Source organism: Leucoraja erinacea, chromosome 14, assembly GCF_028641065.1.
Source record: "Leucoraja erinacea ecotype New England chromosome 14, Leri_hhj_1, whole genome shotgun sequence".
Classification (NCBI taxonomy): Eukaryota; Metazoa; Chordata; class Chondrichthyes; order Rajiformes; family Rajidae; genus Leucoraja; species Leucoraja erinaceus.
The window spans coordinates 15085194-15111839 of NC_073390.1; the positions used below are offsets into that span (position 1 = coordinate 15085194).

General features: G+C 39.8%; 1 protein-coding gene across 1 annotated transcript in view; it reads right to left on the reverse strand.

The window, feature by feature from the left end:
• Positions 1 to 6030: 6030 nt before the first annotated feature.
• gk5 (glycerol kinase 5) overlaps positions 6031 to 26646 on the reverse strand; it is a 71706-nt gene continuing 51090 nt past the window's right edge. Inside the window, exons 6-16 of the mRNA XM_055645669.1 lie at positions 26171 to 26246; positions 24471 to 24532; positions 24219 to 24292; positions 22549 to 22609; positions 21007 to 21133; positions 18846 to 18950; positions 16517 to 16611; positions 12220 to 12323; positions 9719 to 9778; positions 9345 to 9478; positions 6031 to 8417 (exon numbers count right to left, since the gene is read on the reverse strand). Of these exons, the coding sequence (XP_055501644.1) occupies positions 8260 to 8417; positions 9345 to 9478; positions 9719 to 9778; positions 12220 to 12323; positions 16517 to 16611; positions 18846 to 18950; positions 21007 to 21133; positions 22549 to 22609; positions 24219 to 24292; positions 24471 to 24532; positions 26171 to 26246 (1056 nt within the window). The 3' untranslated portion in view covers positions 6031 to 8259. The remainder of the gene's footprint in view (positions 8418 to 9344; positions 9479 to 9718; positions 9779 to 12219; positions 12324 to 16516; positions 16612 to 18845; positions 18951 to 21006; positions 21134 to 22548; positions 22610 to 24218; positions 24293 to 24470; positions 24533 to 26170; positions 26247 to 26646) is intronic.

The window sequence follows — 26646 nt, forward strand, 5'->3', positions numbered from 1 at the left end:
ATTCTACTTACCCTACTGCGCAGCCTTCTCGAGTAATCTTCCGGTTCTCCTCTTAGAATAATTTAGTAACAGATTCTTTGGTTTGGAGAACCCCTCTGACCGCCTAGACGCTTCAGTGTCCCCAGTGGCTTTCCGTTTACAACAGGTTATCAGTCCAAATGAAGCGGAAAACCGCCTATGTTTTTGCGGGTGGCCACTCTTGTCCTGTTGTCCCTGGGAGCCACTGAGAGGCTGGGAAGCGTCTTTTATTGAACGGGCCTCTTTCCGACCCTGCTCGCTGCGCCAATTTTATCGTGGTTACTGATACTCAAAATGAACTCGGGCAACATGGAGAATTCTTCAAGACGTTCAAGCCTTTATTTGCAAATCGAGGCTGGATCATTCAAAGAGTAGATCACTTGAGACTCCAAACCAAGAGCCGCCCCCTTTTTATGGCATGTTTAACTCTTTTTGCCCCACCCCCGGTGTGTTTCCATTCTCAATCAATTGCAGACATTCCCTTATCGATAACCAATCACTTGCAAACATTCCCTTAGCAATAATCAATCACTTGCATTTACTTTTGTCCTCCTTCCCAGTTATTTTCAATTCTGTAATCCACCCTTATTTAAACACTCTAAACACTCGGGACAATTTACAGAAACTAATCAACCTACAAACATTCTTTGGAATGTGGGAGGAAACCAGAGCACCCGGAGAAAGCCCATGCAGTCACAGGGAGAACATGCAAACTCCATACAGACAGCACCCGTACTCAGGATTGAATCTGGGTCTCTGGTGCTGTAAGACAGCAACACTACCACTGCGCCACCGTGCTGTATCCACGGTGACCATTGATTTGCTGTGGAGATGTCATGAGGTGCATGTTTTCCCATTTGTCCTGTAAGTTAGCTTCACTTTGACAGGAAGTTAGTTGGAGGTGGGTTCACAACCAAGCTGAAAGCGATTGAAAAAAACCATCAGGGCAATGAAACAGCATCATGTTTAGCATCAGCCTGCACTGAAATTAGCTGTTGTGGAGTAACAGTTTGAATGTAGGATTAACATGGAGATGAATTTCTATGAGCAGCCAAGTTTGAGATGGAGTGTCATAGTTCCCCTCTATTGAACCAAAGGCGTTAGTGAGGTTAAAGCAGGCCGCCTGTTATACTTGATATCACTTCTTAGATTTCTATTGGAGTTAATGCAGGGTGAAAATCAGATCTATTGGATTTCTTGATGTATGGAATCTGCTGTATGTTTCAGGGAACACCCTGGCAATGAGTGTAGTTACAACAAATAGACTTCACGATGGCTAACAATTATGACGTTCTTGAGGATCACTGGCATGTTATGCTTTTTATAAAAGTGGGAGATTAGATGGTAATATCAATTGAGGTAAAAGTATAAAAACAAGGAAGTCAAGCTGAACTTTCATTAAACACTGGTCCAACCTCAACTGGAAGATGGCCATTAGCCCATGATTTGGCCCATATACCTCCAAACCTATCCTATCCATGGACCTGCCTAAATGTTTCTTAAACATTGTGATAGTACCTGCCTCAAATACCTCCTCCAGCAGCTTGTTCCATATATCTACAACCCTTTGTGTAAAAAGGTTGCCGCTCAGGTTCATGTTTAAATATTTTCCCCCTCAACTTATACCTATGTCCCTTGGTTCTTGATTCCCCTCAACTGGGCAAAATACTCTGTACATTAACCTATCTATTCCTCTCATGATTATGTACACCTCTATAAGATCACCTTTAACTCCTGCACTCCAAGAAATAAAGACCTTGCCTGCTCAATCTCATCCTATAGCTCAGGCCCTCGAGCCCTGGCAACATCCTCGTAAATTTTTTCTGTACCCTTTCCAGCTTACCATCTTACCATCTGTCCTGTAACAGGGTGACCAAAACTCAACTCTAAATGTGGCCTCACCAATGTCTTGTACAACTGTAACATGTCCTCCCAACTGTTATACTCAATACTGATGAAGGCCAATTAGCCAAAAGCCTTCTTGACCACCCTTACTTATGATGTTATTTTCAAGGAACTATGTACTTATCCTCTTAGATCCCTCTGTTCTACAACACTCCCCAGTACCATGCACTTCACTGTGTAGATCCTGCTCTGGTTTGACTTCACAAAATGTAAAACCTTGCATTCTCTGTATTAAACTCCAATAACTATTCCTCAGCCCACCTGCCCAGCCGATCAAAATCCTGCTGCAATTTTTGACAACCATCTTCACTATCTACAAATTTGCTAATCATGCCTTGTACGTTCATATCTAAAACATTTAGATGTATGACAAATAGCACCAAACTTTGCGGCACACCACAAGTCACAGGCCTCCAGTCCAAAAAACAACCTTCCACCATCACCCTCTGCTTCCTTCCATGAAGCCAATTTTCTATCCAGTTGGCTAGCTCTCCATGAATCCCATGTGATCTATTGTGTTCAATCCAGGCCACCTCATTACAGGAAGGTAATAAAGGCAGTAGAATCGGTTCAGAAAATAATTTCAGAGAATGCTTCCTACATTGAGAAACAATGGTTGCAGTGGTGGATTGAAAAGGCTGGTATTGTTTTCTTCAGAGGAGGCAGGAGTAAGATTTGATAGTATATAAAATGATGGTGGGTATGGACAAAGTGGAGGCTGTTTTCATTGGTGGAGAGGTCAAGGACTCGAGGCCAAAGGTATATAGAGGAAAATTAAGAGTGACGAGAAAAAAACATTCTTTTATAGTGTGTTGGGAATGTGGAATCACTGCCTGAAGTGTTGAAGCCAAGTTCCATTGTGGTTTCCAAGGACAAATTCAATAAAAACATGGTGAAAAAAGCTTGTAAGGATATGGAGCAATGGGGATTGGAAATGGTGAGATGTCTGTTCAGACAGCTGGCATAGGTATGATGGGCTGAATGTCCTCGTCCTGTGCTGTACCATTCTCAGACTCTACAACTTATGCTAGGATTTATAAATTCTGAAATACTAATGAGGTTAAAGTAGGAATCAAGGACTCTTCCGTAGATGGAGCTGAAGATGGATGATGTGCGGGTAGTTTCTGAGGTGATACACCTTCTTCCACTTACATAGGTCTGTGAACTCTCATGCATGGCTTTGAGGTTTAATTCCATTCTTTTAATTCCACTCCACAGGTGCCAGGAGTCAGTGGGATGTTGCATCTCTTTGAGGAGGCTTTAAGCACATCTATGATTTTTGTAACTTATTAGAGCATATATTTACTCATCTGAAGTCTACATCATAGATGTGAAATGTTAATCCCATTTCTCTTTGCATCAATGCTTCCTGGTTCTCATTTCACCCTATCATCTCACACAACAATCTTGTAGCAGTTTCTTCAGGCCACTCTTCAGTCTCATTTTGAGCATTCCTCCTGGTTCCAAAATGTACTAGTAAATTATTTTCAGTTCGCAAGTGCCTCAATTATTTTAATAGCATTGAAGCAAGAACTCTGCATGGACGATTTAGTCAAAGCTCTCGAGAGGTTTAGTATAATTTATCTTTTTCAGCTCTATCCTTCCAGCAAAGAATGGCAATGAAACTTTTTAATAACGTTTTACCCTACATTGCCACTTTTAATGATCCATGTAACTACTGCGACATCCCATTTCGCTAGGAAATTTTTCGGCTCAAATGAATCATCTTGTACTGATCAATAATGGACTTCATCTGCCAACATATCTGTTCTGAAATGTTTTTGAATTATTTCCTGTATTTCGATAATGGCAAATGGTAGTGATGAAACGGCACAGAAAAGATCCCTGGATTAAACAGACCACATCAGCATTCATTTTCCATTCAAACCCCCTCCCATTTTTCCATATTTAAATCTATCAATATTGCCTTCTCCATCACAAATTTGTCCAGATTGTACTTATGTCCGTCCATACTATTTGTTTCAATTGCTTGGGTTTTAAATTCTTATCATTAAGTGAAAAATTATTTTCTAAATTCCCTACTGGAGTACTCCATCTTTATCTCTTCTTACTTATGCTCTTCCTTCATCACTTAAGGGTTTTGGCCCGAAACGTTGCCTATTTCCTTCACTCCATAGATGCTGCTGCACCCGTTGAGTTTCTCCAGCACTTTTGTCTACCTTCCTTCACTTTGGCTCAGCTGTAAATTTTCCATTACATTTGTGATTCATAACTCTTGAGTTCTTTATGCACAAGGCAAACAAGTGTGAATCTTAGTGGAACAGGACCTGCAGTCCACCATGTTACAAGAATTGCAGTCCATCATGTTACTTTTGTAAAATCTATTCATTGTTCAGGATCTGAGCAGCACTGCCAAAGTACAGCACATTATCCTGGAACTTCAGTTAAAAGTATTCATATAGTGCAACTGGGTAAAGAGCTCTAGGATTTGGATAGACAAGACACCAGTAATATAGTCATAAAGACTTACAGCATGGAAACAGACCTTTCAGCCCAGCCTGTCCACACTGATCAACATGTCCCATCTACACTATTCCCGCCTGCCTGTGTTTGACCCATATCCCTCTAAACCTGTCCACTCCCTCCCTGGCTAAATGTTTCTTAAACATCGCAATAGTACTGCCTCGACAATCTCCTCCAGCAGTTTGTTCCTGTAACCACATCTGAAAAAAGTTACCCCTCAGGTTCCTATTAAATCTTTCCCCCATCACCTTAAACCTCCATCCTGTGGTTTTTGATTCCCCTACTCTGGGCAAGAGACTCTCTCCATCTACCTGATCTATTCCGCTCAATCTTGTACATCTCTAAACGATCACCCCTCATCCTCCTGTGCTCTTAAGGAATAGAGTCCAAGACTGCTCAACCTTTCCCGATAGCTAAGGCTCTCGAGTCCTGCTAATATCCTCATAAATCTTCTCTGTACTCTTATTTTCAAGTAAGGATGATGTGCGAATTAAGAGAAACACGCAGGTAGTGGTAGTCCAAAGCGCCTGCTCCTCATGTCCTTTGTGGTGAAAGAGATCATGGGTTGGAGAAGTGCTGGCGAGTTGCCCGAGGAAGAAAATGCTGTGCAGTTTGTAGATGGAGGACCTGCAGCCACATTGCACTGTTGATGGAAGGAATGTCGTTAGGGTGGATCAGAGTGCGAGTCAAACAGGCTAGCTGAGTGTTGTAGGAGCTGCACTCGTGCAGACAAGCGGGAAGTATGCCACGCTGCTCCTGACTTTTATTTACTGGAAAGGCTTTGAAATTTCAGGTGACAAGTCCATTGCTGCTGGATGCTCAACCTCTGACCTACCCTTGTAGCCATAGTATTTATTTACCTTGTCCCGCTGTTTCAGGTCACGAGCGACTCCGAGGATGTTGAAGGTGGAGGACTCAAAGCTAACGTCAGCAAACAGCAGTGGTAGTGGTTCGGCCCTCTCATAGGAGTTGATCATTGCTGGCACTTGCCCAGCATTAAAGTTATTTGTCATCTCTCAGCCTGTATGTGAGTGTTGCCTAGGTTTTACTCCATGCTGTCCACTCAGTTGCATTGGCTGCAGTGTTACAAATTGAAGTGAACATTGTACAATCATCAGCAGTGATGACCTGGGGTTGGGGTGATTTACAAACACAGCCATAGTCCTCTGTAAAAAGAGAAAAATCAACAACTGGAGCAATTCCCCTGGGAGGCTGAGGCTTGTGTTTTACCAAGGTACTTTGGTTATCTGCAGTGTATGAAACACCAATTCAACAGATGAAGGAGACCAGAATTAAAAGACAAATCTGGGCGCTAGATCAGTTTGCTATAAGGTGGAATTCAGATTTTGAAAACTAATTAACATGTTTTATATTGCAAAACTGACTACATTTACAAATTATAATGGCCTTAAAAAGTTTGGGGACAAATGGAAGTCAGAAAAAAGCAATACAAATTTAAGTATTTTCTTTACTCCTACTGCTTGCACGATGAGTGTTTTGTTTTAATCTTATTTATTTGAACAGCAACATTATGATTGTAACAGTGGGTAGCATCATCTCAAAGGTTCATATAGACATATCACATTCTTGAAACTAACTAGCATTAAAGAAAGAAAATAACAGTTGAGGTTAGAGCCATTTAATCTTACAATAGCACAACGACTCCGATAAACATGTCTTATTTGATCATTTGAGGCATCTGCAAATTATTTAATATTTCTTAAAGGTATGGTCCAGTGTGGCCCAAGAGCAAAAATACATTTCTGCCACAGAGGCAACTGGGTTGATGCTTTGAACTGTGTTCAAATAGTTGCACATGAGTGGCCCACAGGAGTCCACTGAACTTCAGTTTAAGTTGGAATTAGTTTACAAAGTGTCATCCAAGGGGAGGATAAATTGCCAATCAATAGGAATTTGAGAAGTTCAAGTCATAACCTTTGAAGGAACAACAGTATTATAATACTAAAGATAGACACAAAAAGCTGGAGTAACTCAGCGGGACAGGCAGCATCTCTGTAGAGAAGGAATGGGTGACGTTTCAGGTCGAGACCCTTCTTTAGTCTGAAAGTCTGAGGAAGGGTCTCGACCCGAAACGTCACCCATTCCTTCTCTCCAGAGAAGCTGCCTGTCCTGCTGAGTTACTGCAGCTTTTTGTGTCTATCTTCAGTTTAAACCAGCATCTGCAGTTCCTTCCTACACAGTATTATAATGCTGCTGCATGCAGCTAGAATGTTATACGGGGTGCAAGTGGAGGAATGGCAAAAAAAAATTTTCACAAAATGATTTGATGCTATAGAACTGAAAGTCATCTTCTGTTGATCACTTGCCACAAACTGACTAACAGTTAGTTTTCAGTTAGTGTATCAGGAACAAGTGTGGATAATTAAGTCACTACTTCAAATAAGTTTCATAACTCCAATAATTAATCCATAAAATTGAGTACTGTCAGAACATTACCATTAAGGGCCTGTCCCAAGAGCATGCGATTGCATGCGGCAAGCGCGACCTAACGTGGTCGCTTGAGCCGTACAGCCTCACGGGGTCGGTCCCACTTCGATCACTGGAGCTGTATGGAGTTGTGCGGAGCTGGTCCCGACATCGCGCGGGGCTCCTAGAAACTGACTGTCCAACAATTCCACGTGGCAACGGCCTGCCAGCCCGCAGCCGCATTGAGGCCGTACGCACCGTCTCGACAGGCATGTGCAGCGTCTCAACGCCGTACGCGTCTTGTCGGCGTACGCCTAGCGCAAACTTCATGTCAACTTGTACGGGAGCACTCGACCTCCGCGCGGACCCCGCTTCCGGTTTGGTCGCGCTTGCCGCATGCAGTCGCATGCTCGTGGGACAGGCCCTTTACATGCCCGTCTATTACATTACTGGAGTTCAACTGATTTGAAAATGACTTAACCAGTTCAAAATCTCATATCTTTTCCAAACATGATTTTTTCTTCAAAACATACAATATAATAATGTAAAATTGAAATTAGGTTTCTTTACTCTTTTCCAAATAGTTTTATGGCAAGACATTACGCTTTGATAATTAATCAGCTTAATCTAAGTTGTTCTGCCGTTTGACAAAACATTTGGCAGAACTACTTCACTTATAGTGAAACGTTTAATAAGGCACATGTTGGTAATCTGTAAACTTATGTAAGGTAAATTAGATCATTTGGATGAGATTCACAAAGATATTGTTATATTAAAATACTCAGCACTTAGACCTTTCCTGCAAATGGATTGTGATTTGTTGTCCAAAACAAATTGTTTTTCTATCTCTAGAATCTTGCCGAGTCCCAAATGCTTTACATTAGTGAAGTGCAATCAATGTTGTAATCAGACAGACATCATTGGAATTAGAAATGCAATGTTAGCTTCAGGCCCAAAGAGGTAAGTTAAAAATCTCCTAATAGTTTTGATATTTGTTCCATAACAGAGATTACAATTAAGTGGAGCTGACATGTAGAAAAGGCAAAACACCAGACCTCCACCAAATGGTCCCAACATGAAAAAGATCCACAATCCAGCCCCCACAATCCCATAGTTTTCACCAATTTAGCCCTGCATTTCACAATTTTGAATGAGTCATTTCGACACAATGACAGATGGCACTGGGAATAAATAACGAAACATGAATTTCAATATTTTTGCCTATTGTTGCAGGCACAATTGGTTTTACATTGGCAAGCTTTTCCACAGCAATTTCTACAACAAAATTGAATGCGGAATTTACAGAAATTCCATATTTCCCCCCTTTAGATTTCTTGATGCAAACCTTGTCTAGGGAAACGGTTTGTACTTGGAACCTTTACGTTAGTAAGCTCGTTCAGTGCTACCTTTTATTCAAGTAAAAATTCACTCCTGTTTTGTTTTATTGTACCAGTGCATGGATCGTTTCACAGCCAATTCCCAGTTCTCTAATGTGGGTTTAAAGTTATGCAGCACAGCTTGTGGTCTGAAGATCTTTTCCACAGTTTTCATCTTCACCAAATCTTCTTGGCTTTCCCAGTATCCTGCAACAGCGTGAAACAATATTAATAAAATCTCTAAGCTATAAAAATAAATGAAATCAAAATCGCGTCAATGTTGTACAAGCTTTTGCATCAGAATAGCAAGATCCATATGCGCCCTGATCCACACCAGCCCTCTAATTTTGGTGAAAAGTCATGGGCTGGAGATTCTACATAGTCTGCGATTTCCAGTCCTTTTTTCAGAATTCTAACAACTGCAGGTTTTTATTTCATTTTTGTTTAAGTTCTGTCTAATTATAAAGGGGGTTAAGATATATGTAGATTCTTTAATGTTGCTGGTTGCAAATGCAAATAACAAACGTGGAGACAACAACGGAACACCCTTTGATTGATTGATTGAAAGATACAGCACAGAAAAGGCCCTTCAGCGCACTGAACCCACACCGACCATCGATCACCCGTTCACACTAGCTCTACGTTATTTCACGTTCCCACCCCTACACGCGCAATTTACAGAGGCCAATTAACCTATAAATCTGCACGTCTTTGGGACGCGAGGGGAATCCGGAGCACCCGGAAGAAACCCATGTGGTCACAGGGAGAACGTGCAAACACCACACAGGTCAGGATTGAACCGGAGTTTCTGGTATTGTGAGCTGGTAGCTCTACCAGCTGCATTGCTGTTGAAAACACATAGAAGCCCCTTTATTGATGATAATCAACTGTTAACTATACAACATTGGCCAGTACAACAATGCACCAAAGACAATACACAAGGCACACTCAATTCCAACAAGTGTACACACTATGAAAGAGAATGTCAAGTTTTAACAGCATTATCAGGACTACAACATCACTTAAACTTTTTTGGCACAAGCACTCAACATTGAACCATGCGATAAGTAAGTTTGATTTCCAAAAATAATTTTATATAAAGTAACAGATCAAAGTTAAGGATTTTTGGCATACCAATTGCAAGACCCGCGAGAAACGCTGCCCCACGACAGGACATATCCACCCAGCTAGGCTTCTCAATTTCACACATAATCAGATCGGTGGTGAGTTGCATGACAAAATAGTTGTTGGATATACCACCATCTGCTCTGGAAATATGAAAACAAAAAGGTAAATCAGCAACAACAACAAAAAAACCCAAACAAATTGTACCAATAGTCACGAAAAACTTTGAATGCTAAATAGATCTGAATGACTTCTAGTTAAAGTAAAAGCTGTAAATTTTCCTCATTCGTTTTGGCCATTTTAGCAAATTAATCATAGAATGCAGAATATTGATTGGGCAAAATTAAATAAAACCAGCGCTCTGAAATTCAAATGGATCATACCTGATACTTGTTATTGGAATGCGGATATCTCTCAGCATTGTATCATATAGTTGTTTGTTCCTGTACAAAAAAAATCAAGTAGAAAATGTCACCAAATACAGAAAGCTGGGAAAGAAAATGTTAAATCACACTTTGATGTACCAATAAAATTGTTGCAAATTTCCAAATTTTCTTCACTTAAGAGTTCAGATATGCCCTGCCATTCAAGGGAACAGGAAGCACGATACATATTGGTTGTGGAATATAAGCAACATGCAGTAAATTCAAACTCCTTGCTTGTCAGAAAGTTGCAGTGGCTCGTTTATAGTTGTCATACACCATCAATTGGGGTGCAGCTACAATTTGTTTGGTAATTCAGAAAATGGTTTTGGTTTATATTTCTACAACTGAGATTACAAAGCAGCCAGTCTTCATGATGGGGACCCAAGGAACACTGTTAGATTCAGTAAGCAGATTACTACAGGTCAGGAAACGTTTAAAAGGAAGAAAAGGATACAGAAAACTATGAGTTCCACAGGCCTGATTCAACTGCAAAACCATCAGCAACCAAAACTGTAGCAAATAACCTGCAATGGAGAAAAACATTTCCACTCTTGCAATTTGCAAGCTTCCCTTGGTATTTATGTGGAAGGAATTAATGGAGTTGTACCAACTGTAAAGTAGCTTCAGCAACACCGGCTAAACTTTGTCATAGTTCTACCCTCCAGTAAAGTATGTTCTACAAGCCTCAGAAGGCATTACGTTAAATGAAGAACATTTAATATTCCCACAACGTGCTCACATGATTAGTGGTTGTAATTTATTGTCAGTTTGTTATTTGAAAACCATGGGAGTTATCTCCAAGGAATGCACCGTAACAATCATTGTTCAGCGAGCTGTGGCTATATGCACATCTCTAATGGACAGCCAAGCCTTCCTCGTTGTCTAATGTTCTAGAAAGCCAGTTTACATTATTACAATGGCTCAGCGATACATTGACCATGGACTAAAAATAATCTGGCCAAGTATGGGGGTTTTAAGCTTGCATTTCTTTAAGACAATCAGTGTATCTGTAACTGAAGGCAATCAGTTTTCTCCACAGATGTTCTCCACACAAAGTTTGAATGTACTGCATGCTGCTTATTTTCCACAACCAATATGTATTGTGCTTCCTGTTCCCTTGAATGGCAGGGTATATCTGAACTCTTAAGTGAAGACAATTTGGAAATTTGCAACAATTTTATTGGTACACATAAAAGCCATTCCCGGGGGAATCCGAGAGTTCCTCACAAAGACAGTAGTGGGTAAAGGGAAAAAGCTCACCAGAAGTGGGTACCATTAAAGGCACTTGAACAGGTATAAAGGGTAAAAACATTTTAGAGGAATATGGCCAAACATAGGCAAATTGAATTAGCATAGAACAGCATCTTGCTTGGCAAGGTCGAGTTGGACTGAAAGATGTGTTTCCATGATGTTTAACTATGAATGTATTAGATCCATGGCCTTGTTAGTTATGGCTCTTCAATGTTACATATTCAAGTCTTAGAATTTTCTGCCCTAATCACCACCTCAAGTGAAGATTTCCTGACCGCTCTGATCTATTGTGAGTGGCGAATTTCTTTCCTGCCCCTTTGACCCTCCCATAAAATTACTTTAATCCATGGAACATTGATCCAAAAGAACATTGGCCTTCGTCAGAGTATTGAGTATAGGAGTTGGGAAGTCATCTTGTTGTTGTACGAGACGTCGGTGAGGGTACATTTAGAGTATTGTGCTCAGTTTTGGTCACCATGTTATAGGAAAGATCTTGTCAAGCTGGAAAGGGTGCAGAGAGGATTTATAAGAATGTTGCCAGGGCTCGAGGGCCTGAACTAAAGGGAGAGGTTGAGCAGACCATGGCTTTATTCCTTGGAGCACAGGAGGATGAGGGTGATCTTATAAAGGTGTAGAAAATCATGAGAGGAATAGATCGAGTAAAAGCACAGTCTTTTGCCCAGAGAAGGGAAATCGACAACCAGAGGACATGGGTTTAAGATGAAGGAAGGGGGAAAGATATAACATGAATCTGAGGGGTAACTTGTTCTTTTTTTTTAACACACAAATGGTGGCAGGTGTATGGAACAAGCTGCCAGAGGAGGTACTTGAGGCAGAAACTATCATAATGTATAAGAAATGTTTAGACAGGTACCTGGATAAGATAGTTCTGGAGGGACATGGACAAAACATAGGCAGGTGGGACTAGTGTAGATGGGGCATGGTGGTCGGCGAGGGCAAGTATGACTAAAAGGCCCCCTTTCCACGTTGTATGATTCTATGAAAATATCTTATAGTATGGGGAAACAAATGTTTGATTCATAAGGTAAGGCAAGTAAATATAGATCTAAAGTCAGTTCGATATATACAATTTTTTAACATATTTTATAAGATTTGCTGTTACATATAGGGATAAATAATAAGAGCAGAAAAGCACCATGCTTCACAGGGTTCAATAAACACATTGCATTGGCTTCTTTTTCACACACCTGAAGGCTATGGATTCCAATATTGCTCGGACTAGATGCATTTTGTTTGTTGAAGGTTTCAGTCCCATAAATGACGCACATGCATTCGGATCATTTAAAGGTGCCTGACCAAAAACAAAACATATCACAGTGATGTAGTTCCATGCCATGCACAAAAGGTTATCATAGTAATAGAAGCATGTTGTTCAATGCCATGCACATAAGGTCATTATTTTTTTTTTTTAAATGACAAGAGAAAGGAGAGTGATAGACTATAAAGGAGGAAATTTCTCTCGTTCTCAATGTTATTTTCATAACTTAAATGGAGGCATCACCTTAAAATACCACTCATCCTTATGTACACGGGACGCAAAAATAATGGACCAATGCATTTGTACACCGTCACAAACTACTGAATGCTCCTTGGCATCTAATTCATGATTTATATCACATTGTACTTCCGGTGGTGCTGGTGCCAGCAGCCTCCACCTACAGCCCGGTATCTTTTTGTTTTTTTGTTTATTTTGTTATGTTAAAAGTGTATTTTTTGTGTTTTTATGTGGGGGAAGAGGGCACGGTGCGGGGGTTACCGTCCTTCAGCCGCTTCCTGGTGAGGACGCGACTATTATTCGAGTCGCGTCCTCCCCCCCCCACAGCGGCCTACCTACCTGGATTGGCGCGGCCTTTCCTGCCTGGATCGACTGGAGCTCCAGCAGCGGCGGGACAGCGCTGGAACATCGCGGGGCTGGCGATGCCTTACCGGGGGTCGCCGTCTGGAGCCCGGAGTGCTGGACTTGCTGCACCGACATCCTGGAGCTGCGGTTTGCAGAGCTCCCAACGCGGGCGGCGCTGATTACAACGCGGGGTCCTGCGACTCTGCCCGGCTCGGCCAGCGGACTCAGGAGCTGCGGACTCCGGCAGCGGGAGGCGGCTGATCAGAAGGTCCGGGCCGCTGAGGAGGAGGCTGCTCACCATCGGGGTTCGGCGTCGGCGTTCCACCAGCCCGGCGTGAGGGCCTGAACATCGGGCCACCCGGGGCGGCGACTGCAGGTGCTCGGAAGGCCCCGACTATGGATGGACACGGAGGGGAGGCTGGCTGGACTATGGTGCCGTCCTCACCTGGGTGCCATTTATGTTATGTTGTGTTGTGGACTTTTTGTGTTTGTGCTTTTGTTAAAAAAAAATTAATTCAATTTCAATTTTATTTTTTTTAATATGTTTTATTATTTATTTATTATTTATTTTTATTATTTTTCTTGTGATTTTTTTTTTTAACGATACTGCTGTACGGGAAATTCATTTCGTTGTCTCAAAGTGAGGCAACGACAATAAAATTTGAATACAAATACAAGAATACAAGAATAAATTAGCAAGAAACATCTGCTTTAGCAACAACTCGAAAAGCAACTGAGATATTCTACAATGTTGTGGATAGATCGCTCATTGCAGCAGCATGTCAGCCAAATAGACCGCAGATTTGATAATTAGCTACATTGTTCAGCCAATGCATTATTTGGGGTTGACCCAAGAGGTCCTCGTATGCTGGAAAGGTAATGGAGATTAATCATAATCATCATAGTACTTTATTAGCCAAGTATGTTTTGTACAGTCTGATTCTGAGTTCTGTCTAATATACTGTTCCTTCACAATGTACATACACGTACACCCAAAATGGGATGACTAAAATAGCCAGAAAGAACAAATAGAAAACTGGTTCAGTTTATGCCCATCCATGCCAAATTACCTGTGGACCCTTTAGCAAGGTTGACCTCCATAATGAGAATGAAAGAGAATGAATTAAAAACAATTGTAAGCAACGTTCCGAATTTAATTAAAATAATGCAGTTTAAAGGTTTGTGTATTATTTCCAAGTTTCTCCAATGTGAAAATCCCAGTCTTTATTTCAGCATCTGGACAATGATTGAATGTAATTTGTGTTCCAAGTTATTTACTTTTTGCTTCGAGACTTTTTCCAGTTGGTTGATAAGCCCTCTCTATGTTTGTCCGGTCACTGGGTAACACAGATCCCCTGCAGGAGGCACCAAGTTCAAACTTAAACCCAAAAAGACTAAGCTTGTGCCAACAAACACTAAAATGAAAAACGATCAACCCTCTGGATATCATCATCAAGTGCATTTTCTCACTGCTGTTTGCCAAAATTAGCACCATCGTTTCTCACCCCCCTTCAAGATATAGGAAACAAAGTGAGGAGTGGGCACACAATACATGCACTTTATATAGCAACTTATAACACGGCAAGACCTTTCAATGGTCTTCACACGCACAAAGCAGACTGAAGGGACATTGAAAAAATTACCGGAAATAACAAGTTAACTAAAGCTTGATCAAGTTTGAAGGAGGTCCTACACCATAGAGACAGTGATGATGAAGGAGTGGGTTTTGGCCGGTAATTGTAGAAAATGTAGTCAGAATGACTGTTCATGATGGAGAAAATTAAAAGGGATATCAAAGCAAAAGGACATAGGCTTAAGGTGAGAGAAAGAAGTTTTAAAGGGAATTTGAGGGGAAAGTTGTTTTATTAAAGCAGAAAATAATTGATAAATGAATGATGTCAGACGGATGGAGGAGTCATTTATTATGTTTAGATAGGCAAGGCTTAAAAACAGGCAAATGGGATTAGAGTCGATGGATAGAAAGGGTGGCATGGACATGATGAGCCAAAGGCCCCATGTGCTAGACAATTTGATGACTAAGAGGTAAATAAATAAATAAAATTTGATTTGAGTTTCTGGAAAATCCACATCAATCCACATCACAAAATACACCCTTAAAATCAAAATCAACTGGCTTCCAGTGTAATACATATTGCCAGCTCTTAAAATGCCTCCATGAAAGTGAACAACATTATCTATTATCCTCCACTTGTAAAACTTACTTTTAATGGGAATATTGATCTACAAATTGTAGATTTACAAATTGTAGTTACAAATCATGAAATCAAGATGTTGTTGACACACTTGCAGAACAACACATTGTGGAGGGATAATATATTCACTCTTTAGTGCATATTGTGGATCAGAAAGTACAGTCACACGCCACTTTAAAAGTATTTCTGGTAATACTTTAATATCAGCACATTATGGCAGAAATTACCTTGTATTGCACATTTCAATTTCAGAATCCATTTCCTTTCAATTTGAAGGGATGACAGTAAAAAAAAAAGAGCAAAATAAAACCCGTCATTTTTCCTTAAAGATGCATGAACACCATTGTAACTGACTAACTCATCACAAATATACAACTATTTTGTAATTTGTTGGACCTTGAAAAATAGGCCTTCAGAACGCAGGTAACACCAGGAAAAAAACAATTACTGCTGAACACTGTGGCCTCTCTCATTAACTGCTCCTACAATGGAGTTCAATAGGGAATTCCAGCATTTTGAATGGGAGATGATGAAGAAACAGTGATGCACTGTTTCTCCAATGATGGTTTCCGTGGCCTGCTATCAAGCTCCATAGACTGGTGTACATTAACATTTACATATTTATCAGACTTGCCCTTTGGTCTAGAAAACTGGACAACCAATCTATCAAACAAAATACTACTGTTTAAAATACTACAAATTAACACTGGAACAGTAAAAATTAACATTTAAATAATTTCAAATATCAAGAGAAAATGACTTCAAATGTTGGTTGGTAAAGTTAATTACATCTCACTATTCAAGCTGAAATTCTACTCCTTTTAGGTTTTCTATGAACACTGGTTGATTATAAAAGGGATTCAATATTTAAAGGACGCCTTCTATGGAACTAATCCCCAAATATTTTGGTAGGAAATGAAGATTAAGCATTAGCTGAGGCTTTCTTTCCTGCTTCCTTCATTTCAAAATTGAATCTGGAATGAGAGTTCTAATCTAACAGTGAATTTCGCAAGTGATGAAAAGAACAATATAAATCTCCAAAACAAGTTGGACGTTACAGAAATACATGTGTTCGGCTGGAGCATACATATAAAGCACAGGGGGGTAAAAAATAACAGAAATGATAAAAGATACAATGCAGCAGTGAAAAGAAAAAAAAAGATGTTTTAATAGGGAGTGATTCAAGGGTGAGAATATTATTGGTGTTACTGATCAACGATGAAAGATGCGGAGCAGATCAAACACTATCAGCCTTGCCTACAGTGTGTTGGGGTATTTAAATGGGATTACTTTTAATTATCAATTTCTAAAACCTAAAGAGATACATTCACACAAAAAGGTAATTAAGGCATTGATTGAACAAAGTTAATTTTAAATATTTTCGACTTATTGCAGTCAGCAGAGGACAACGAGCATGCTGTTCAGATTTACCTGTAATCCGCTGAAAGATGGAACAAAGAATACACCATCTGAATTTTGAACTTCCTGTGCCATCTTTTCTGTTTCATTAACATCAGTGAATAAGCCTGGAACAATGGGAAAATGAAATTACATAGGAGCTGGGATGTTACAGCAGGTTAAACAAAAAGGTAATCCTGTCTCCAGTCTAGTCCACAGCTATAGGAAGAGAGGATTCCTTGTGTTAATCACAAAAATAAAACAAATTGAACACATTTTGATCCAAAACCTAACAAGTCAAAATGTACTATAATCTGGGAGTGTAAGGATGAGATATTGTGGATTTGGGAAGAAGCTCGGTTTTCATGTATGTGAAAGATTTTTGTTGATGTTATCACAGGATATGGAGCAAAAGCAGGTGAATTATACTGGAGGTACAAATGAGTTTAACTGAATGATAGAATAATGAGGAGGAATGACCTGCTCCACTTCCCAATGTCCGGAGAAGGGTATTGGAGAAGAAATAGATAAACAGAGATATCTACAAGATAAACAAGGTAAAGGAAGGCAAAGTGGTGGCCCGGGATACATGGAAGGAATTTGATGACAAGCTTTTATTGCTACATGACAGTGGAGCAGCACGGTGTCGCAACGGTAGAGTTGCTGCCTTAAGGAGTCAGAGACCCGTGTTTGATCCTGACTATGGGTGCTGTCTCTACGGAGTTTGTACGTTCTCCCTGTGACCACGTGGGCTTTGGGTGCTTTGGTTGCCTCTCACTCTCCAAAGACTTCCAGGTTTGAAGGTTAATTGGGTTTGGGAAAAATTGGAAATGATCCCTCGTGTGTGGGGTAGTGTTAGTGTACGGGGATTGCTGGTCGGCATGGACTTGGTGAGGCAGAAGGACCTGTTTCCATACTGTCTCTCTAAAATCTAAAAGTAAATGTTTGGGGAGGAGCATATATAATACACATTTGAAATATAATTGATTAACTTTAATAAATACAAGAAAACCATTTTCAAAAGAGGAAGCAACTAACCACATGGATGAGGATATATTAAAATGTTGGGGATTTCAGAAACCGTGGCTAACAAGGCCAATTAGGTGGCCTTTAATGACGTAGCAGATAGAATGGTCAAAATGCAGTGAATGTGGAATTTGTGAGCTTTCAGAAACAATAAGGTACATCAAACAAGTAAGGTATAAGAAACAAGATACCAGAAGAGATTAATGCCCAAAAGGCAAAACAACACAAAGAGGATTAAAGGTTCAAAACCTGTTTAGGAATGAGACTGAACACAAGCAAGGGACAGGATAGTCTCTCAGTGGTTAGAAATGGTTCTCTTCTGAAAACAAATCTGTTGAGTGCATATTGGATATTAAAGGTGCCTCAGGTTTACAGATAATTTAAAATAGGAATCACAAAAAAATTGAGTGCACTGTATTGCCCATCGCAGATGGTAGAATGTGAAGAAAGTGTATAAAGTGACACATTCTGGTTTGAAAAATAAAAGTTTCTATAACATTTGAAAAGTGGGTGTATTTGTTGTGAAAAAGCTGTTGCGAAAAATCAAAGACATTTGAGAATTGGTCTATAAAATCAGCACTTCGGTTCATAAAATATCAATGTATTTGTGTTATGGCAGAAAGAATTGCAAAACCCTTAGAAATCTGCAACCTCTAAGTCTTCTGGAAGTTTAGCTCCATCAAAATGTTTAAAAAATACTTCCTCATCCTCATCAGAATCTTCGAGTGTTAACGCCTTGAAATATTGTGAAGAGCCATACGTAGTAGTGCCTTGGGAAATCCATTGTGTGTACACAAATGTTGCACAAAAAACACAATGTATGATTTAATGCAGGAACATAGAGGTGAGATACGAGTTGAGCAGGATTGTAAAATTGATTAAGTGCGACAAAACAGAGAGGTGAGTCCGTTTCTCAACTGAGATGTAATAGCATGTCTATATAAATAAAAACTTTAAGACCAAAGCTGGAGAATAATGTATGGTTTAAAAAATTATACCACAGAAACAATCCAGGATTCATCTCTAAATAACTAAAACGGTAAAAAACATTGGATGGGAAATCTAGGAAATTAAGGAAGAAATTCCATTCTCCTACGCCTCACTTTGATATAAAAATGCATTCAGAATCCAAATGATGGAAGTAGAAACAGAAAGAAAGAATCATCTTTTTATTTTAAAAAGGTGATGTAATATTTATTGATATAACAGATATTTCTTAAACTACCAATTTTAGATATTAAAATATTTGCATGTGCAGCATTATAAACTTAAATCAAACAGCAATGTGTTCAATGCAAAGGAAAATGTACACCACACCTATGTAGTAGTACCTTACCTATCCTCTGTGCCCACTGGATCACTTTGCCCGTATCGGCAGCATTTCCTTCCGCTACATACGTTACTTCAGATCCAATTTTCCAGCCAATCAATGGATAAAGTCCTGTATTGATAGAGTCAGAGTCTTAGAGCGTGAAAACAGGCCCTTCAGCCCAACTTGCCCACACTGGACAATATTTCCCATCTATACTCATCCCACCTGCCTGCATTTGGCCCATATCCCTCTAAACCTGTCCTATCCATGTACCCATCTAAACGTTTCTTAAACGTTGGAATAGTCCCTGCCTCAACTACTTCCTCTGGCAGCTCATTCCCCTCAGGTTCCTATTAAATCTTTCCCCCCTCAGCTTAAACCAACGTCCTCTGGTTCTCGATTCCCCTACTCTGGGCAAGAGACCGTGTCTACCCGATCTATTCCTCTCATGATTTTGTACACCTCTATAACATCACCCGTCATCCTCTTGTGCTCCAAGGAGTATCTCGTATCCTGGCGAACCTCTCCCTATAGCCCAGGCCCTCGGGTCCTGGCAAAGTTCTCGTAAATATTCTCTGCACCCTTTCCAGCTTGACAATACCTTTCCTGCAATGTGGTGCCCAAAACTGGACACAATACTCTAAATGCAGCCTCACCACCATCCAATACAACTGCAACATGACCTCCCAACTTCTATACTCAATTCTCTGACTGATGAAGGCCAATGTGCTAAAAGCCTTTTTGACCACCCTGTCTACCTGTGATTCCACTTTCAACAAACTATGTGTCATAGAAACATAGAAAATAGGTGCAGGAGGAGGCCATTCGGCCCTTCGAGCTAGCATCGCCATTCATTGTGATCATGGCTGATCGTCCCCAATCTGTCTGTACTCCTAGATCACTCTGCTCCACAACATTTCCCAGAGTCCTACCATTCATAGTGTAGAACATTAGGGTGCACGTTTCAGATTCTGCCCATTCAGTGATGTGATGTTCCACTTTTACATTGTACTTGGATGACCAATAGAGCCATGTTTACAGAATCATGACTGGGGAAACCACAGGAGGAATTTCAACTCAACCCTCAGGGTTTTTTTTAAAATGTCCAACAATAATGACCATCATTTGAATGAATGCCAACAGAATTAGCCATGAATACTCAGGCCATGAGATATTGGGCCATGATATATAGAGATACAGCATGGAAACAGACCAGGTCCACGCTAACCATTGATCACCCGCTCATCCGCTCCCTACACACGGGGCAATTTACAGAGGCCAATTAATCAACAAATCTCTACAGGAAACCCATGCGATCACAGGAGAACGTGCAAACTCCACACAGTCAGCACCTGAGTTCAGAATCAAACCCGGGTCTCTAGCTCTGTGAGGCAGTAAATCTACCACATGCACCACTACGCCACCCTGGAATTAAAGATGTGCATCCAAGTAATACAGAAACCACTTAGTTGATTTAAAAATAATTGACTTTTTCAGGTCAAATAACTCCATATCTACATCAAGTACAACATAGTCACCAGAGGGTTAGGATTAAACTGTGAAGGAATGATAAGTTAGTTGGTTATGTTAGATTGGGGCAATCATTAAAAGCCACAACTAAGACTAAGCAATGGTCAACAAATACATGACCTGCACTTTCTACAGCAAAAGCACACAAGGATAAGCAAGCTTTCCATGTCTTACAAAATTTCTTAAGGATTGTATTTGACGCAAGAAAAAGTAGTTGGTCTGCAGATTGGCAGCTGTTTAAATTTCAGTAAAATAGGGCCAGAAACCTGAAGCATTGGCATGTTGGAGTACATGTGTAAACTTGGTAGGAATACAAGTGAAATGTAAAATTTCTGCTTGTAAAAGGTATAAAAAAATTAAAACGATTACCACTTATGGCAGTTTTGGAAATACGATGTACTGTGCCTGGAGCAACATATGCAAAATAAACTTATTTTGAATCCAGGAACTTTGCGTAACAAACTGCAGTCTTTAAAAAAATGTCACAATTTATTGCATAAGCAGTACAAGATTATTGTGAATATTTACATGGATTGCAACCTCAGACTCTGCATTGACTCTGCTCCATGTGCCTGTTGCATGTCTTTCATTAACCAATGTTTCATTCATTTAGGATGCTACAGTGGGCAACTGCGATTGAAGAATGGTCAAGTACCTGTTACAGACGTGTGGGGTTTGGTTCCAGTATTGATGGACATAAAGGTGCCTGTTCCCATTGTGAGCTTTACATCTCCTGGTTGAAAGCAGCATTCTCCGAACATGGCTGCTTGCTGATCCGCTGCCTGGTGAAGATTCAACAAAATATGTCACACTGCTGTGAAGCTAATTATCACATACACTCTCCACGACCATGCCTCTTTCCCAATGCTCCTATTGTCCTTATATTCACTCTGTGAAATGGGAGACAGTCACATGACAGAAATCAATGAAAGACACAAATGCTGAAGTGTGTGTGTGTGTGTGTGTGTGTGTGCGTGTGTGTGTGTGTGTGTGTGTGTGTGTGTGTGTGTGTGTGTGTGTGTGAGATGTTTTCTTCATCTGCACTAAATGCATGCACCATCATCAGATGCCCCTGAGCTTGCATCTGCATGGTTGGTTACATTAAATCAGCAGCATTAATCAAAAGGAGGAATATTGGATATTGGATTTGCAGCCATCACCAGCAGTTAGCACCCTCTTACTTCACTCCCTAGGAATCTTCTATTCCCATTCCCTGGACCATTTTACAAGAAACAGATGGAGGGGAAAATTTTCCAGGGGAGTTTTGGATCTTTTCTCATAAACCACCTCTCCACCCTTCCATTCAACGTGACAGGAAAAGATACAAAATAAGCCGATAGTGCCAAGCAGCAAACAGAACGGTGGGAGAACTCAGCAGGTCAATTAGCATCTGTGTTGGCAAAAGGCCAAAGTCGACATTTTGGGTCGAGACTCTGCAATACGGACAAGGTGGATGGGGGAAGTTTTCCGGTGCACAGCAGTATTAAGGGAGGTGAGATAGAGGCTGCTAGATGATAGGTGGACCAGATGGGGGAAGAGTAGTGGGTAGAAGAAACCAGGTGAGGCAGGAAGGGAGTGGAACAGCAGGTAGCATCTACTGTCTCTTTTGTCTGATGGCTCAAAATGTAATCATTTTATTCCCTCCACAGACACACCAGTACTTTAAGTTGACAGAGAAAACTTTTTAAATAACTATTGCTTTTAAGGAAAAAAATCTATCAAGAAAAATTTCTAAAATTAACAATGATTATCGTAACTTGAAGACTTTAAAAAGACCTGTTTTTTCTCAACAGGTTTTCAGCTGCAGCAGCATCTATGGAGCGAAGGAAATAGGCAACGTTTCGGGCCGAAACCCTTCTTTCGCTCCATAGATGCTGCTGCACCCGCTGAGTTTTCCAGCTTTTTGTGTAACCTTCGATTCTCCAGCATCTGCAGTTCCCTCAAACAAGGTAAAAAATAGTATTTGCAATGCAATTTACCATCGATTTGTGCAGCTTAATGGGTCACTTGCAATGACAATACAGGATCTGTGATAGGAAACTGGTTCCAGGGTCAATGATGATCTTCAAAGTTAGGGTAGGATGGAACTGCAGATGCTGATTTATAAATGCTACCTGACCCATTGAGCTACTTCAACACTTTGTGTCTATCTTCAAAGTTACATTGATTTGAGTATTAAATATTCATCAGTACTCACCAATGCCATGATTGGAATAGTGGTTCCAAATATACTTCTGTCAGTATTACCAAAATTGTAGCTAAGGTATAGGAAGTAAAAGTACATTAAATTAATTAGCTGAATTACATTCTAGAAATGTATACTAACGTTTGAATACCAAATCAAAAACTATGCAAGCCTTTTTTTAAGGCTATCTTATTCACCATTATCTACAAATACCCATGTCGTAATATGATATTGTGGCAATGATAGAACAGGGCATAACAATTGCAAGGTCTGGATGGTTAAACGGTTTAACAGAAATGGAGAAAGAATAAAACAGTGGAATGAAATGAAAAAGTAGCATTGGAGACACGAAAGACTATAGATGTTGGAATCCCTGCACATATGTTTCCTGGACCCACGGATTTTCTCCAGGATGTTGTTTTTTGCTTAAGAGGAGACATTTCTGGATATGGTGCTGGGGAATGCAATAGACCATGTACTAGGAGCAGAACACCTGGGTAAGTGTGATCACCATATGATGTGGCTTAGATTTGTAATAGAGGAAAGCAAGGTAATTCAAAATTAGATTTCGAAACTGCATCTGAGCTAACTTAGATGGAAGAGGAGTTGTCAAACCAAGCAAAACAATGTTGATAGAGGGAAAGAGAGAAAAATATAATAATTTGCAAGTGGACAATAAGATGTTCAGAATGTCTCAGGGCACAAGAAAGGTACATTTCCAAAGGAGGGAAATGGTAGAGAGAAGCAAAGGTAGTACAATGCGGATGACAAGGATGGAAATATGTTGAAGACATTTATGGAAAGATAGACTAGCTGGACAATTTTGTTCAATGATGTTCAATGATGCAGACAGAGAAATAAAAGCATAATTTCAGAATTGTACATGTACCCTGTAACAGTTATGTGCTGTTATATATTTCCTTAGTCATTCTTTTGTACGTTCTTAATTCATATCTAAAAAACGTTCCAATAGGAAAATCCAGTTAAGTTCCTATTACAAATTAGCTTTTGAATCATTTCAAGGGGAAACAAGTCACACAGCTTAAATTTTGTGTGCATTCAAGTACCATAAATTTAAATAATTTAACTTCAGTTTTATATAATGAGAATTAAGCAAATTGTTTCAGGATATTATTATTGTAAACAGACCTAATGTCAGAATATAAAATTAATCCCAAAAGGGTATGGAATGTCGTACTGTGCAGCTTGTGCAATTTACAGTTCAGTACAGAGTGTGGCTCAACTTTGTACAACTTCTCTAATCCAACTACTTTTTCTCCATAAAAAAATATATACATACTTCATACCATGTCGCTAAGGTTATATGTTCGACTGATGTTGATGTTAAATCTGCCCATCTGTCTTTTTTTTTTTTAATCTCAAGCTTCAGCCCAGTTTATGACTTATCGAACAAGGAAATTTGAATACAGATCAGCAAGCCACATTTGAAACTCTTCAGTGACAATGCCACTCCAATTAAAATTGCCACCATTACACTTTGTCCCTTATCAAATGAATCAGAATTTACAATATCTTTAATAACCACAGTTTCTGGGAAGTGTTCCAAAGATCAATATTTCACATGGATCCACCATCCATTCAATGCTGATCAGTTGTACTGCATTGTATTATATTAGCAATGCACAATGAATATGATTTAGAAACCAAATCAAGATTCTTACCTGGTATCCTTCACTGGAGGGAGAATGGACACAGGCACTGAGAGGAGATTGGCAAGGAATGTACTCCAGCACAACTGAAATGACAATCATTAATTACTGCTAATTCGCAATACCTGTAGTACCGATCACCCACTGCCACAAATTAAACCTCTATACACGTTATATTTATTTCACAGTGTACCGTATTGTTGAAAATTCCTTATCATATACATTAAAAAAAACGATGCATAATTAGAAAAGGAATTAAAATACCTGATATGGGTCAAAGATTGCCGTAGTACTTGCATTCGAGAAATCTGTTGCAAATACATCACCTATATTTAAATAAACAAAAGTAGAAGTGACATATGAAAATGCTTATGTTTTAAAGAGCGAGATTAAGTCTAGAAGAAGTCTTTATTTAGCCATAGAAGTCATGCATTCCTTTCTGCTGTTTCTAATTTTCTTTTTATTTCTGGGATTTTTGTATACATTGCTTTTCCTAAAATAATTTCAGGGACCATTCTTCATACAGGGATACCCGAAACCGATGTTACACCAGATTAGCATCCCAGGTCATTCTTTCTCATTCCCATTATACACCATCTCTACAACATTGAGGTCAATCTTTGCACATGTCCTTTCCAGGCTGCAGTTCTAGGACCATTCCCTCTGGTGTGGGAATGAGGACATAACATCACACTGATGATTCAAATAGGTGGCATATTTTCCACATAAAGAGTGGAGGAAATCCAGCACTGCTCTGGGTGATCAATGGAAAGAGTTGGGATGCAGTAAATATCAGGATATTATTATAAATATTATTAACCAAAAATATGTTCAAGGATCAAGCTTAGAATGGAATGTGCATAGAAGGCCAGAGCAAAGGAATAAATTAGGGTATGGGGGGGGGGGGGAATGGTTAGCGAAAGTAATGGAACACAGAACTCATTTTTATTTTGGTTAAGACTCAACTTAAATATTTTAGATGCTTTTGACAGGCAGGTTAAAAGTGAAAAGAATTTGAACAATTCCCTGAGACTTTCAATTGACAATGCAACACTCTTGATAATGCAACAGTTAACTTTCAATTGATAACTCTGACAAGACAACAGGCTTTGGATTTTAGTGGAGGTGGACTGGCAACATTTCTAGATATTTGATATTATTTTTACTAATACCTCATTTTTATACTTCACTTAAAAAAAAAGGGTATGATTGTAGATTTAAGTAAACCAACTACACTCAAAAGGAGTGCAGGGATCATGGTCCCAGTGAACAAGATACCCAAGCCTCAGAATATCTGAAGAGTTTTTAGACTTTGGAGATGTAGGGCGGAAATAGACCCTTCGGCCAACCAAGTCCGCATCAACCATCGATCACTCCATGCACCATCCTACACACCAGGCACAATGTACAATTTCTACCGAAGTCAATTAACCTACAAACCCGTAAGTCTTTGGAGTGGGGGAAGAAACCAGAGAAAACCCATGCAGACACAGGGAAAACATACAAACTCCTGCAAATTCGAAGTCGGATAAAGGATTGTTGGAGATTTACTATAATGAAGTATTGCAAGTCCTTCATGGTTTTTTTGTTAAATGGGTCACTTTATTAAGCTTTGAGATACGAAGCAGGCAGAATTCTTCAACTGGGGTGGACATTTTTACAAGAGCTGTGACATGTGAAGCTCAATAACAGGTGTTTAAGAAGGAACTGCAGATGCTGGAGGAAAATCGAAGGTTGACAAAAATGCTGGAGAAACTCAGCGGGTGAGGCAGCATCTATGGAGCGAAGGAAATAGGCCTTGGCACCATAGATATATGAAGTGAATCTCAATAACAGGACAATACGATGTTTTTCAATTCATAACTTAGACCAAGTAGTTTTAATCAATTGTGGTACTGAATGAGGCTTTCAATGTTATTTTGGTGAACTTTACAATTAATCTTCCAGCCTAGCCTTTTACTTACCTTTTGTCAGTTTGTACAGCAGCCATGTGTCTATAGTGCCAAAGTAGCACCTATCTTCAGCTACAGCCTCTTGGACCTGCAAGGAAACAACTACAGTAGAATATCCAGAATAAGGTCCCCAATGGATCACATTGGAAAATAAGCACAACAGAACCTTATTGTGCCAGAATGCATTTCAGCAAAACGATCCCCAAAACAGAACAGATACATCCTAAATGTTTAAGTATGAAATAGTTTTACCACAAAAACCTGTCATAGTAAACAGCCCAGAGTGCACAAGATGGGTCACTTCTGGAGGACAATGTTTTTACTGCTACAACATGTTTCCAAAATTACCGCTATGATGGAACACTGTTTAGGACTTTGGTCAATGGATCCAGATATCCACATGTTGCAGCCTTTTTCAACTCCAGGGATGGAATATCTATTATTGGGATCAATAACATGCATAGAATGCAATCTACACTTTCACCTTA